General features: G+C 31.1%; 2 protein-coding genes across 5 annotated transcripts; both read left to right on the top strand.

Moving 5' to 3' along the window:
- Positions 1-789: 789 nt before the first annotated feature.
- LOC132294165 (serine carboxypeptidase-like 18) lies at positions 790-6,321 on the top strand. The gene is made up of 14 exons (XM_059791923.1): positions 790-990; positions 1,145-1,290; positions 2,011-2,087; positions 2,196-2,318; positions 2,434-2,536; positions 2,709-2,746; positions 2,883-2,984; positions 3,153-3,239; positions 3,337-3,492; positions 3,612-3,683; positions 3,763-3,887; positions 4,103-4,216; positions 4,324-4,378; positions 4,468-6,321. Exons 1-14 carry the CDS (start codon positions 878-880, stop codon positions 4,549-4,551), a joined length of 1,395 nt encoding a protein of 464 aa, XP_059647906.1. The 5' UTR covers positions 790-877; the 3' UTR covers positions 4,552-6,321.
- Positions 6,322-7,119: 798 nt separating this feature from the next.
- On the top strand, positions 7,120-14,406 carry LOC132294161 (serine carboxypeptidase-like 18). Of its 4 annotated transcripts, none has more exons than XM_059791915.1 (14): positions 7,120-7,276; positions 7,390-7,535; positions 10,202-10,278; positions 10,400-10,525; positions 10,892-10,994; positions 11,111-11,148; positions 11,264-11,365; positions 11,690-11,776; positions 11,878-12,039; positions 12,898-12,969; positions 13,078-13,199; positions 13,390-13,503; positions 13,616-13,670; positions 14,033-14,406. In XM_059791915.1, exons 1-14 carry the CDS (start codon positions 7,155-7,157, stop codon positions 14,114-14,116), a joined length of 1,410 nt encoding a protein of 469 aa, XP_059647898.1. In that variant the 5' UTR covers positions 7,120-7,154; the 3' UTR covers positions 14,117-14,406. The 4 variants fall into 4 exon arrangements, with proteins under 4 accessions (XP_059647898.1, XP_059647899.1, XP_059647900.1 ...); XM_059791916.1 differs by having other exon boundaries at positions 7,127-7,248; XM_059791917.1 differs by having other exon boundaries at positions 7,162-7,276; positions 7,374-7,535.
- Positions 14,407-14,643: the final 237 nt, after the last annotated feature.

Raw genomic sequence — 14,643 nt, 5'->3', positions numbered from 1 at the left:
ACAAACGATGAGTTTCAACCTCGAAGCATGTTAGCCTCTGTAGGGACGAATGACGTTTTCATGACATTGTTTCTCCAACAAAACAGAACATATAACAAAGACGGTGTAGTGTTGGTGCATGTGAGTTGTGGACAAATGGCCCAAGTTCGAATCCCTATCTTATATATATCAATTTTGCCGAACGTTTTTTCATAACAAACTTCTCTAAAACCCTTTTGTTTATGAGACAATTTTATCAGTCCACTCAATTTATTTCAAACTATTTCTAATCCCATCACTTAAGATGCTTTCACTTAAACCTTTCATTTTAAAATTTTTGGAGAAATAATTATTGGTTTCATTTTATAAACGAGAACGCTTATAGCAAGCAAAATTTCATCATCATAAACATAAATTTATTCCTACTAAATTTCAGGTATATACTCCAACGAATAACATACACCCACGTTGCCCTTTTTCGGGATTCGAATTATCATCGTTCACTTTGAAAAGTAGATGAGTTATCATTAGGTCACAATGCCTTGATATAAAATAATATTTTATTTAAAATAAAAAAAGTAATAGTATCATTAAAGTTAGAGTAAATTGCAAAAAACCCCTTGATTATTTGAAATTGGCATAAACCCCATTTGACTACAAGTTTGACCTCCTTTACTAAACAAATGGACTCTAGTAAGTAGACACAGTCATATCTGACAATAAGGCTAAAATAATTGGTGGACTGGAGGGTATAGCTCAGAGTCAATACAACAACTTGGACTCTTTAAATTTCTCGTCCATTTAAAAAACCACAATTACACCACATCTATCTCAAACTGGTCTAAACATTTGAAGCTCTCTCTTATCCAATTCCAGTAGCTACATAAGTTATATAAAAATGTTGCTGCGTATATTCTTTATATTGACTCTCTCCCACATTGCTCTCTCACAGTCCAATGTCACTTCTCTCCCAGGTTTTCATGGTGATCTTCCCTTTAATCTTGAAACTGGGTTAGTTTATTTTCCTTTTATTTTTTTTTTTTTCTCTCTTTGAATACAATTTGTTCATTGTTGTTTTTATAGTTTATTTGATTTATATATTTATACAAATTATGGGTATTAATTTAGTTTAGTACCTGATTATGAATGTTTTTGTGGTATTAAGTTACATTGGTGTAGGAGATTCAGATGAAGTGCAGTTATTCTATTACTTCATCGAGTCCGAAAGCAGCCCCAAAGATGACCCTCTTCTGCTTTGGCTCACCGGTGGTCCTGGTTGCTCTGGTTTGTCTGCCATTCTATATGAAATTGGTACGTTTCTCATCCTAAATATCACCTGTTTCAATAGAAACATATATATATATACACTAATATGTCTCTGTTTTATGCTCTACCAAAATTTTCTAATCATTTTATTTGAATATGCGAGAATAGTGTAATTTAGTGATCAAGTCATAATCTTTTCAAATTAGGCTATTCTAGTAAATTAGTATTTCTGATGTTTGTATAGAAAATGTGGTACGTTTTTCCAAGTCATTATTAGAAGGAAAATGACTGATCCTCTGAAACTGGATGACCGAACTCTAATTGAATTATCTAACAACCGGTGGATGTATTTAGGTACCTATCATTACTCTTGTTAATTCACCATCATTATGATTTCAAAATCCAGAATGTGTTTCCAAACCCCGGGCTCATGCTATTATGAAAAAATTACAAAGAAGCCATACTTTTCATTTTATAGGATCATCAAGTCCTATCAATTACTAATAATGGTAGGAAAATGTTACTCTCACCGAAAGGAGAGAGTACGAATGGGGAGCCAAACATGGGCCGACTCCCTATTCGCACTCACTCCTTTAGAATTCCTTTAATGGACATTTTCTAGGAGGGAGTTAGTGTGTGTGTGTGAAATGTTGTAGCTGCATGTGTTTATAATATGCAAGTACATTTGAGAAATAAAAGCAGATGGCTTGACAAAGTGATATTTCTTGTTAGAAATTGGCTTGATGTCCTTATAATTTTGTGTAGGCCCTTTCACTTTTAACTATGAAAATTCCACTAGGGGAAAACCAACCTTGGAGTTGAATCCATACTCCTGGACAAAGGTATGAAACTTTTCACCTTGTTGCTTTACCAGTAAAAAATTTATCTGACCAATTAATGTGAAAAAAATTAATATAGTCTTGTAAATAAAAGTGGTTATAAATTTATAGGTTGCCAACATAATATTCTTGGATGCACCTGTTGGCACTGGATTCTCCTACGGAGAAACTTGGGAAGCTTACAACACCAGTGATTCGCTATCAGCCGCACAGTCCTACAGTTTTCTGAGAAAGGTGGGGGGAAATTTGGTGAAGTAATGGAAAATGTTTCTGTATTCTATATTCGTGTCGGACACACAATGCTGTATTCTATACTTAAATTTTTTATTATTTTCGAACTGTGATGCAGTGGCTTGTGAATCACCCTCAGTTTCTCGACAATCCACTATACGTTAGTGGTGATTCCTTTTCTGGGATGATAGTTCCGATCATTGTTCAAGAAATATATGATGGTACTACTGAAATTGAAGAGCTATTTATATGTTTAATTTAATGCTTCATCATCAATGGGAAAAGAGAACAAAATTTTCAAATGCAAATAGGTTAACATTCTATATTTTCTTTTCAATTAGCTTACTTGTGTGTGTGTGTGTGTGTGTGTTTTCTTGGGTGGTTTTGTTGTAGGTAATGATGCTGGAAATGAGCCACAGATGAATATCAAGGTACAAGATTCAATTTAAGAATTTCACCATAGCTATGTTTTATTTTTTCCGAATCCATCAATGACTTAAATCTTTTTGCACGGTAGCTTTCTTCCCAAAAAATATTATAGGACTAATTTTCATTGGATTGAACCAGGGATATGTGCTTGGCAACCCACTAACAGATTGGAATAAAGACCTAAATTTCAGAGTCCCATATGCTCATAGAGTGTCACTTTTATCAGATGAACTTTATGAGGTAATTAATTTCATATTTTGAAGCAGTAAGTCTTAAAATTTTGTTTTTGTTTTTGTTTTTTTGTTTTCTTGTTTTCCTAGTTTGCTCTACAATCGTGCCTGAATGTAATGTCAAACCATGTTCTATTAGAGTAACTCCATTTAATATTTGTCATGTTTTGTTTTTCAGTCAGCGGAATCAAGTTGTGGAGGCAATTACATGGATGTCGATCCTGACAATTCATCATGTGTAAATTTACTTAAATTAGTAAACGAGGTGAGCAGGATCAATCGTTGTTTGGTTTTCTGATACAAATCTTGTCATCCTTGATGTTTATAGACATTAGTAATAATTTTTACCCATTTGATTGCAGTGCACTGAGGAAATTTATCTGCCACATATACTGGAACCTAAATGTTCTTCAATTTCACCAAAACCAAATTTGTTAGAATGGGACCGAAGGATTCTTGAAGAAAATCCAGAAAATCTCCTCCGTACACTTCCTCTTCTTCCCGAACAATGGTGTCAAGTAAATCCCTCTCTCTCCCCCTCTAACACAAACATTTATTCACTTCCTTTAGATCAGAAGGGTATGATTTGAACAATACAGTTTTTTACCAGACTTTTTAACCTCTGTTTTTGTTGTAGAATTATAATTACTTGTACTCCTACATTTGGGCTAATGATAAAGATGTCCAACAAGCTCTTAACGTTCGAGAGGTATGTTGATCTAAACAGAGTAGTATCATTTATATAATATCAACATCATTTAATCAGATGATTTTGTGATGAAAACCAGGGAACAATAACGGAGTGGTTGAGATGCAATAAGAGCATCTCTTACACTTACACATACAACTACACTAGTGTTGTGGACTTCCATCGAAACCTTACTAACAAAGCTTGTCGAGTTCTAATTTACAGGTGATTTACTAAAGATCCCTCTACGATACCTGCTTTATTGAACCTTTAAATCGGAATAGTTTGACTTTACTTTGTTTTAATGATCTCGGACCTCCAATGCAGTACAACACCTATGTTGTACTGCAGAGAAACCAGGCTCTGATCTATATAGACATTTATTTACTATGCTTATGTTCGAGGTATTAATTCTAACCTCTACAAAATACTCTCCACAGTGGCGATCACGACATGGTTATTCCATACATTGGTACACTAGACTGGATAGAGGCTCTGACATTGACGGTTGATACTGATTGGAAACCATGGTTTGTCGAAGGTCAAGTGGCAGGGTTGGTTCCTAAACTTCTAAAACTTATCGTCTCTAAATCACTATATATGTATATATAACAATCACATGTACTAAAAGTATATAAATGCATCCATTTATGTTATGTAGATTTACAGAGAAGCTTACAAATATCAAGTACTGGTTGACATATACAACTATAAAGGCAAGGAAATGTTCAACTCAAACTCCTCTATTAAATGATGTTAGCAAGTAAAATGTGAAGTTGATTATGTTTCTTTGGGCTTTGTATAGGGAGGAGGTCACACAGCTCCAGAGTACAGGCCCAAACAGTGCCTTGCAATGCTTAGTAGATGGTTGGCTCATTTCCCTCTCTAGGTGATTTTTGTAGCTTTAAGTCCATTTACAATTCTAGGTGCAATCCTTCTATGTCTTTCTTGATGTAATATGAGCTATGTTTAAAATAGATATGAGTATATGATTTTGAATATAAAAGCCAAATTAATAATAATAATAACAACAGTAATGCCTTCACGATGACTTCGATCCACCCCTGTGTTCGATCAGGACCAACTTGGGCATGATACCGTGGCCAACAACATTTTGACACTATTTTATTAAAAAGAAAAAGTTAAAAAATAAATTATTTCTCTCTCTAACAAATCTCACCGCCTCTCCCCACCACCACCGCCGTCCGCCGCCACTCACCACCCTTTCTCATTCTCTCGGTCTCTCTTTCTTTCCCCCTTCAGAAAACCCTAAAGCAAAAACAATGTCATCATCAATTTGACCGCAATCCATATAAAGCAAAAAAAAAAAAAAAAATCCACGACACAAAATAAGAATCTCCACTGAAACCATCAATTTCATCATCCCAGTTTGCTTATTCTCTTCTTTACTACACATATTGCTCAAAGACAATTACAAAGATGAAAAAAATGCATGAAAGGACCATTGACTTTACAGATCAAAGCTTTAATTGTGAGTACTTTCTGAAATCTCTTCCACAAACACCAATGTTTATGCAATGCCAACAACTCCAACTACAGCGACAGGAAGCTTGGAACATCCGCATTGATTCGTCAATGAGGTATCTGTCTCCGTCAATGCCATCCCCTCTATTTCGCAGTTTGTTGGATTCAATTTGATGCCTAAGCTTTTCTTTCCGAAGAGGAAGTCAATTTGTAAAATCCCACTTCTTCTCTCCTAATAGAACACCACTATAAATAAGTGAAACCTTCGATTCTCTTCTATCTAGGTCCACGGCAACTCCACCTGTTTCAGAATTTCATTCCAGATCCGAGTTCATGAATCTGACACATCGATCTTTCTCATAACCCTGTTCTTTGTTCATAGATCCCATCTATCCTGCGCCGGGCTAGGTATATCTGCACTAGCCTATTCCAATTTTGGCTATTTTAAAATGCGACTTAAAGTTTTTCCAGAGTCACACCAGTAATTTCAAGGGTCATGTCAGTAGTTTTTGCCACATTGATAGTTTTTGCTCTAAAAAAACATACATTTCATCAGACTTTTTAAATTTTTGCTCTAAAAAAAAAATTAAAAATTAAAAATATTATTATTATTATTATTTAACTTTTCTTAAACAGCTATATTTCTAATAGCTATATTTCTAAAAATGCCACTTCAGTGGTTGATGAATGATTTGATAGAAAATTTGTGGAACCGCCACGGTGATGAAGTTATTTAATTTATGTTACATTTTGTTTGTTTTTAAGATATTATGACATTTCGTGTACTAGAATTTTTATTATATAATGATTTTTTTAGATTAAAAATAATGAATTGGAATAAGAAAATAAGGATTACAAAATCCTATGGGGATAAGTAGATGAATTTGTAATTTTAATTATTTATTTTTAAAAAAAATTATACCTTTTTGTAAAAAAATTATAGTCGTGCACTATTTGTGTCAGCCAAACAATGCCTTAACGGCCAAATACATTGTTTGTATTACACATTTAAAATTTAAAGCAAACAAATAAAATAAAAAACAAAATTTAAAGGGAAAAAAAAGGATTTTTAATTTATTTTTGGACAAACAGTGCCTAAACAATATATTTTTTATTTAATGACTTTTATTTTGTGTATATATATATATATATATTTTAAAAAAAGAGCTCAAAATAACCTATTTTTAGGTTTTTTTTTTTTTTTAAAAAAAAATTCTATCAAATAGTGCCTTAACCATTGTTCAGGACCGTTTGAGAAAAGAAAAAAAAAAAAAAAGGCAACCGCAAAACGGCGCCGTTTTGCTAAAGATCGTGGGCCGTCCCGCAAGGCAAAGTGGGTCCCGTAGATTTAAGCTAACCCGCTGCGCGGCCAAAGGGCCAATCTCTTGCGGAAAGTAGGCTTTAGCTAGCCCGCTGCACATCTTCTGAAAGAGGGGCAAAAGAGAGAGGAGCGAAGAAATGGAATAGGGGGTTACATACACATATGGGTGAGGAGCAAAATGGGAATCAAAAGGGTAAAATAGAATTTTCGTATTTAGTTTTTGTCAAAAAGTGGTCACAGTAGCTTATTTACACATTTTTTGAATTTTATGGACTAACATGTACATTTTCAAAAAGTAGAAACTAGTTCTACACAACCCTATATATCAGGATTTTTTTTGCACTTAACCCAATATTAGAACTAACTGAACCATTGAAACTTAACTGATCGATGTGAATTACATATAATCGGTTGGATTATAATATTTTTATTTATGGGTGTGCTCATTTAAGCCCCTTTCTTTAGTTTGACAATAAAATAAGAACAACAACAACAACCTGATTAAAAAGATTGGAACCGACATTAATTTGTCATAAACAAAGAAAAAACACAGATACGTGCGCTAATTAACAATCAAACCTACAATAATATTAACAGAGACGGGGACACAAGGCTTGACTACACTCACCTCATATTCATTATATATATATCTCTAAGTTGAAACAACGTATGGTCCTAAAAGTAACATGTATTCCACAACCTCATGTTTAGTTATCATATTGGTTCTAAGTGGTACTGCTATTTCCAAGTCCATCATCAAGACTCTACCAGGCTACACAGGTGATCTGCCTTTCAATCTTGAAACTGGGTGAGTTTTATTTTCATTAATATTTCACTAACTTCTTTAATTACCAGTTATATATACGCGCTTAGCATATATATATAGTATTAAAATGATGGTGTAGTATATTTTGTGCGTAGATATGTGAGTGTGGGAGAGTTGGACGATGTGCAGCTATTTTACTATTTCATCGAGTCGGAGGGCAGTCCGAAGGAGGACCCTCTTATGCTTTGGCTTACTGGAGGACCTGGTTGTTCTGGTTTTAGTGGCCTTGTTTATGAAATAGGTTTTTTTCTCATCCTTTCCATCAATTTATACACACATATGCGCACACATATAATTATATATATATGGAATACATATAAATACACATATACATGTGTTGTACTGCATGTCTTTTCTACCATCAAGAACGAAGAAAAAATATCACGGAAGTAGAGATATGATGTATAAATATTTTGTTCGTGGGAGAAGGGAGAATGACCTTTTACAAGATTTTCCAAAACAATGGTCCCATGCATCAAATGGGTAAAAATTTCTTCCAATGCATTCATAGATTAAGATACTATTTAATAGCATTGTTCAAATAGATACTTTTCTAGTACGTTGATGATTTATTTATTTATTTTTTATTTTTTTGATAAAGGGGTGTTCGGACCTTTTTTCCCAACTCTTTTGCTGGACTTGTGTAAAGTGATCCCTCTGTGCGAATCAAATGAAGTTTGGACTATGTCCGTGATTGCGGCTCTTAAAAAATTGATCGCACTCAAAAAATTTGAATCTAAAACTTAATGTTTAATGAAATATTAATCCCATAACTTCACCATTGGAGCCAACCCTTAGGGCCCTCAAATTTTTAAAATTTTATTTTAGGATTGAAGAAAAAAAAAAAAAAAAACAAAAACAAACAAACAAACTAGTATAGGGAAAAAAGAAAAATTGTAATATAATAAGATTGTGCGTATATATATAATATACTCAAGCTTTGTATATTTATTGTATATCCTGATTGTTGGATAATGATAGGCAGTTGGTCTAAATTGATGCCTAAATAAGAATTTTAACTTTATTTTTTATAATAAGGTAAAAGGGATGTGAATATGTAAGTTTCATTTCTTTTTCCTTTTATCTTCTGTTTTACATTTCAGTTTGAAATTTCGGTCAATATTAAAAACTTTTTTTTTTTTTTTTTTTTTTTTCAAATTCTCTTCTATACATTATTTCTAAACTAGTGGATTAGGAATATATATATATAAAACTTAGAGTATATAATATTATCAATCAATTAAACAAAAATCTCATTTTGTCAATATATACTTTACCCCAAATTTTATTAATTGATTCAAAGATTCGGTTCCAACTTGCAAAATCAAAAAAATCTCTCTCACTTTTGAGTTGAGATTAAAAGTGAGTAATAAATAGGTTAGATTCTCGAATATCATATAAATTACTCTATCTGTCCCAAAATAATTATCTGTTTTGAGAACTGTGCTATTTTTGGAATATCATATAAAATGTTTTTTATTTATATAATATATGTGTTTTTTTTAATAAAAAAAATTCAACGTTTACATTTTTAATGTTGCAATTCATACTTATTTTTATGTAAGTTGAAGTATAAGACTGGAAACTGGTTCTAACATAATCTTGCTCATATTTGGCGAAAATTGGTGTAAAGAACCTTTGAATTAAAGGCATAACTTTTGAATTATTCTCTTTATAGAATTGTACTATTATTTGATAGTTAAAAATAATGAAAGATGAATAGTTTAATATGTTTTACACATTATGCGTTTCAGTTTTTGCAAGATTGTTAATTTGTATTATTATTACATTAAATTCGTATTTGTTTATAAATTAAAGTCTAATTGTTTACTTGAAACTTCTGTAACTTAAATTTTATTTGTGCTAGGGAAGTTTGATAAAAATAAAAAAATAAAAACCTTTTTTAAATTACTTTTTTTTTTTTTAATAATAAATTGGCAAATATTTGGCTTGATATATATTTGTATGAATATAATGAATAGTAATTTTTTTTATTTTAATTAAGACTTGAATTAATTTTTTGTTTTCTTTAAAGTTTGGCCCCTCCAACCACAGGATACATTAGTAAGCTTAAAAAATACGGTTAATTGGGCAGCCCATACTTTTCTCCTTTTTTTTAACCTGACAAAGACAACCCCAAGACAAAGAACCAAAAAAAAAAAACACAACCACAAACAACTAAGACCCAGCATTCGCCACGGCAAAATGAATATTTTTTTATACTTAGAATGCTTGCACGTCACATCAATTCTTGAAGTCCTGTAAGCACAAAAACACATGGTGGTTTTTATTTATTTATTACTCCAATAATTATACATATCCCGGAAGGTAGAGAAAATCAAATGTTCAAACCAACCTCTCAAAGACAAACATTCAGACCAACCTCTCCATACACATTGAATCTGCGGTGTTAGACTGTTAGTGACAAGCCACGGCAAATAGATTAAATAATATTATATATAAATCACATAAAATAAAATCACACATCACATTCGGGCAAAATTATAAATCACATAAAATAAAATATATTAAATAATAATATATATAAATCACATAAAATAAAATCACACATCACATTCAGGTAAAAATATATGGTGCAGTATCTTTAGAAATTGATTGGTGATAATTTTAAGAATTTTATAAAAATGTTAGGACATTTTTAAATTTTTTACAAAATTTAGAGGTAACTTTGTAAATAAAAAAGTTTAGTGGGCACGTTCCCTTAATGGGTTCGTGCCTGCATCTCATAATTGTATTTGAACGACGTCTATATATATATATATTTTTTAAGGAATTCACTCACACACCGACTTTATGTGTAAAGGAACTTGAATATTCGGAAAAAATATCCCTAGACTACGCCCAAGGAGGCACCTAATTGATATATTTTTATATACTTTTGCGCAGGTCCATTAAATTTCAACACACTAGATTTCGATGGAAATTTTCCAACTTTTATTTTGAACCCTTATTCGTGGACAAAGGTGTATCATTTCGACCTTCATTGCTTTTAATTTCATGCCTATATATTATATACATGGTCAATTTGATTGTGAGATTTTCTAATAATCATTTTATTATAAATTGATACATATAATATTTCAGGTGGCCAGCATAATATTTTTAGACGCACCAGTTGGCACTGGATTTTCCTATGCCAACAACACCGAAAGTTCCTCCATCATGGATGATAAAATTTCAGCAGCCCAAACCTATCAATTTTTTAGAAAGGTAATGCATGATTTGATGTCTGAATTATGCGAATGAGGGTTAATATCATTATGATGTCATTAATTGAATTGATTTCGAAATCCCTATTATTAATAATATAATATAATATTAAAAAAAACATTATAGAACCATAAACCGAATTGGATGAATGGGCCCCCACACCCCCTCTCTCATTTGAATTTAGGTCCGTAAAAATATTAATTTATTATTAAAAAAAGGTAATAATTTTTTCTAAATTGTGTGTGTATTTTTTGAATTAGATAAGTATTCATACAAATATTTCACAAATTTACTGATCGAGCACGAATCCCTGACCTTTACGAGGAATGAGAGGTTATACTAAATTTTTAAGCTCTGTTGATGCAGTGGCTTAATGATCATTCAGAATTTACGTCAAATGACTTCTATGTCGGTGGTGATTCATATTCTGGCATTGTCGTCCCAATCATTGTTCAAGAAATATATAAAGGTAACTTGTGCTGAACAAGATTAAGTCTGTTCATGTGATAGTTTCTGTTATTTAGCCACTTTAATCAATTTGTTTTTCTTTTTCTTTACCTTATTCTTTTCATTTCCTTTATGCAGGAAATGAAGTCGGACGAACACCGATAATCAAGCTACAAGTAAACAATTAAATTATTTGAAAAAAGAAAGCAATAAAAAGACACACATATTTAAGTTACAAACATATTTTGTAAAATGTGATTGATTTTAAAGTTTTTCGAATTGATGACTCAGGGGTACATACTTGGAAACCCACTGACCAGTGAACATGATGACCCAAATTCCAGAGTTGAATTTGCTCACCGTGTGGCACTTATATCAGACCAACTCTTCAAGGTGAATTCCCCTCCATTTCTTCTATATAAAATAAATAAATTATATAAAATAAAATTCACCCGAATATTCAATAACTATCATACATAAGTGACAAGAATAGGAGTACAAATTAGTGGACCATTAGTTCAATTGGTATAACCTTTCTCCCTGGAAAAAGAAACAAGGGACTCAACTTTCTTCCATAGTAGACATTTGTGAATATGTGGAATATTTGTGTAAATGTTTAGGTATTTTAGTTTTGAATTCTTCACCCTAGACTTTGATGGTATTTTAATTAAAATAAATTATTTTAATTAAATTTATAATTTATTGATTTTATTTCAGTCAGCTAAAACAAATTGTGATGGTGAGTACGTGAATGTGGATTCAAACAATACAGAGTGTGTAAAGGATATTGAGATTATCACAGAGGTGAGACAGATATATATAAATTACTATATAACTTGTGATTGTTCAGAGAAAATATATTAACTATGGCTTCATAATTGAATATATTATATATATATATATAGTGTATTGCACAAATAAACCGACCACAAATCTTGGAACCTACCTGTTCTTTAAAGTCCCCGAATTCAACTACTCAAATAAAATGGGACAGAAGATTCGTCGGAGAGAATCCAACAGACTTTCTTCTTTTATCTTCTCAACAAAACTCCAGACTATGGTGCAGGGTAAGTACCAAGTACTCTTTCTACACACACACACTTTTTATACCAGTCGTCGATGATCCTTTGATGTAAAATTTGGTGGTGTACGTAGTGGCATTGTAGTGATTTAACACTATTACATCTATTTTTTAACATTTCTACATTTAATTTTTTTTTAAACTAGACTTAATCTGTTAAAAAATAAATATAATGTTTTGAAAATTAGAACGTTGAAAAACAGATATAATATGTTAAAAAAAAGAATGTAATGTTTTAAAAATCAATATGTTGAAAAACTAATGGAATGTGTTAAAAAGTATACAAGATTACTACAACCTGATAAGATTATAATAGTATAGGTGGGCTCTGCTTCATATACGGTTCTATACTGCTAAAATGAAAAATAAATTACACTAACCTCCACTGATGTTTCATCAATATACACCCATCTCTCTTTTTGTTTGCCAAATTACACTAACATCCCTTGTCAAATTTGTCGAGTTTATAATTATGATTCTTTCCTTATATATATATATATATATGTATATATGTATGCATATTTTTTGCAAGAAACAAGTATTTTAAGGGTATATTTGGAATTTAAAAGTTACAAAATTACTAATATCAACATTTTTCATCGTTTAATGTGTTGACGGTTAATGAAAGTTAGATATATATTATTTATGTACAAATTTCAAGGGAGATAAATGTAATTTGATAAATACAATGAGATATCAATGTATATTAACAAAACTTATTTACCATAGAATGAAAATAAAGTGCTTTTACGGGTCTCATAGAAAGAAAAAACACACACACACACACAACAAAAATTATAAGCTTATACAAATTGTATAATCAATTGGTTTACCATTTCTGTAGGAGTATAATTACTTGCTCTCCTACATTTGGGCAAATGACGAGACTGTCCAAGAGGCTCTTCATGTCCGTGAGGTATATATGACATTGTTTATCGAAATCACAAACTAATCTAATCTTATAAATAAATAAATAAATAATAATATCAACCAGATAAATATTTATGATGGCAATGTTGAGCAGGGAACATTAAAAGAATGGATGAGATGTAACTGGGGCTTGGCCTACACACAAACAGTATTAAGTAGTGTTGCTTATCATCAATACCTCCTCTCAAATACAAATTATCGAGCTCTAATTTACAGGTAACATATATTTCCTTAGACTTAATTTCTCTGCTACTTCACTAATGTCAAGATTAGGTAGTATTTTTTTTAATAATATATCATCAAAATTATAATTACATTAGTTAATTAGGAATATAGTAATTGTGTGATTTAAGAGAGTCTTGAATTATAACGATTGTCAATATTGTTTTTTGTTTTATCATCACAGTGGTGATCACGACATGCTTGTTCCATATGTGGGCACACATGCATGGATTGATGCTCTCAATCTAACAATCAGTGACGATTGGAAACCATGGTTCGTTGATGGTCAAGTTGCAGGGTTGGTTACTAATTTGATCTATGTCGATTCATTTTATTTGCACAACTTTTAATTCATAATTTAATTGCTATATGTTTTACAATTGCTTATGGTATTAATTGTTTAATCGTAGGTACTCAATGGCATATTACTATTATGGATACCATTTGACTTATGCCACAGTGAAGGTAAGAAAGTCAGAAAAATACACTATTTTGACTCTTTTGTTTGGATATAAAATATATTTTAATTTTTTTGATGTTTGATTGTCCAAAATTTAAGTAAAATATTTTTTCAAAACCTAACAAAAATAACTTATGCTTTTGGTTTGAAATTTTTTTTCAAGACCTTTATCAAATACCAAAAAATAAAAAATATATGTTATATATATATATATATATATATATATATATATATATATTACTTAATAAAAAATTATATAAAAAATATTTTACGTCATAACAAAATCTTAGTTCCACCTAATTATACACGGAAAAAGTGAAAATGTAGAAGAAAGTTTAATAATGTTCGTCGTGATGGACTTGTGCAGGGAGGAGGTCACACAGCGCCAGAGTACAAGCCCAAAGAATGTCTTGCGATGCTTCGTAGGTGGTTTGCTTATTACCCTTTCTAGTACTCATCAATTACAACTTTGAAGTTAAAATTTCTCTTATGCTATGTTTGGTATTATCGAAACCGATTCTTAGAATTGAAAAACAAAATTAATTTCAATTTACGTATATATGTTCAATAAATCTTGGGTATTGTATATAGTGAATTTTCTAGCCAAGACATAATTGGTTTGTAACTCTGAAAACAAATCTCTGAAACTTATAAATTGAGAATAGTTTTCAGAGAATAATAAAAGACTATTTTCTGAAAACAGACTTTTTTATAACTGAGTTTTCAGAAATTTTTTATTTATTTATTTTTTTGAGAAAACTAAACCAAACAGATTTTTTTTTTTTGTACAATTTTATGTTTTCAGTTTTCATAGTTATAAACCAAGCAAGTCCATTTCTACTATATACTTTGTGTCTATATATAGATATATAGAGAGAGAGCATGTGACAGAAAGTCAAATGCACGATGTGAAGTAGAAGCAATTGCGGAACATGCCCCTAGATTGATTTGTAGATATCATACCTGACAAGAAAAATG

The sequence above is a fragment of the Cornus florida genome, unplaced genomic scaffold (assembly GCF_030987335.1).
Source record: "Cornus florida cultivar Cherokee Brave unplaced genomic scaffold, ASM3098733v1 CherokeeBrave_3.0.0_Hap2_Chr02, whole genome shotgun sequence".
Lineage (NCBI taxonomy): Eukaryota > Viridiplantae > Streptophyta > Magnoliopsida > Cornales > Cornaceae > Cornus > Cornus florida.
Note: the sequence above shows the minus strand (reverse complement) of the source record. Positions and strands in the feature narration are given on the sequence as shown.

Bases quoted from the DNA above. Each gene is read 5' to 3' on its own strand.
- LOC132294161 (XM_059791915.1), top strand. From the start codon at position 7,155: ATGTATTCCACAACCTCATGTTTAGTTATCATATTGGTTCTAAGTGGT. The intron at 11,149-11,263 runs GTAAACAATTAA...TTGATGACTCAG, and splicing joins CACCGATAATCAAGCTACAA to GGGTACATACTTGGAAACCC. The intron at 11,366-11,689 runs GTGAATTCCCCT...ATTTTATTTCAG, and splicing joins TATCAGACCAACTCTTCAAG to TCAGCTAAAACAAATTGTGA.
- LOC132294165 (XM_059791923.1), top strand. From the start codon at position 878: ATGTTGCTGCGTATATTCTTTATATTGACTCTCTCCCACATTGCTCTC. The intron at 2,537-2,708 runs GTACTACTGAAA...GTTTTGTTGTAG, and splicing joins TGTTCAAGAAATATATGATG to GTAATGATGCTGGAAATGAG. The intron at 4,379-4,467 runs GCAAGGAAATGT...GGCTTTGTATAG, and splicing joins TGACATATACAACTATAAAG to GGAGGAGGTCACACAGCTCC.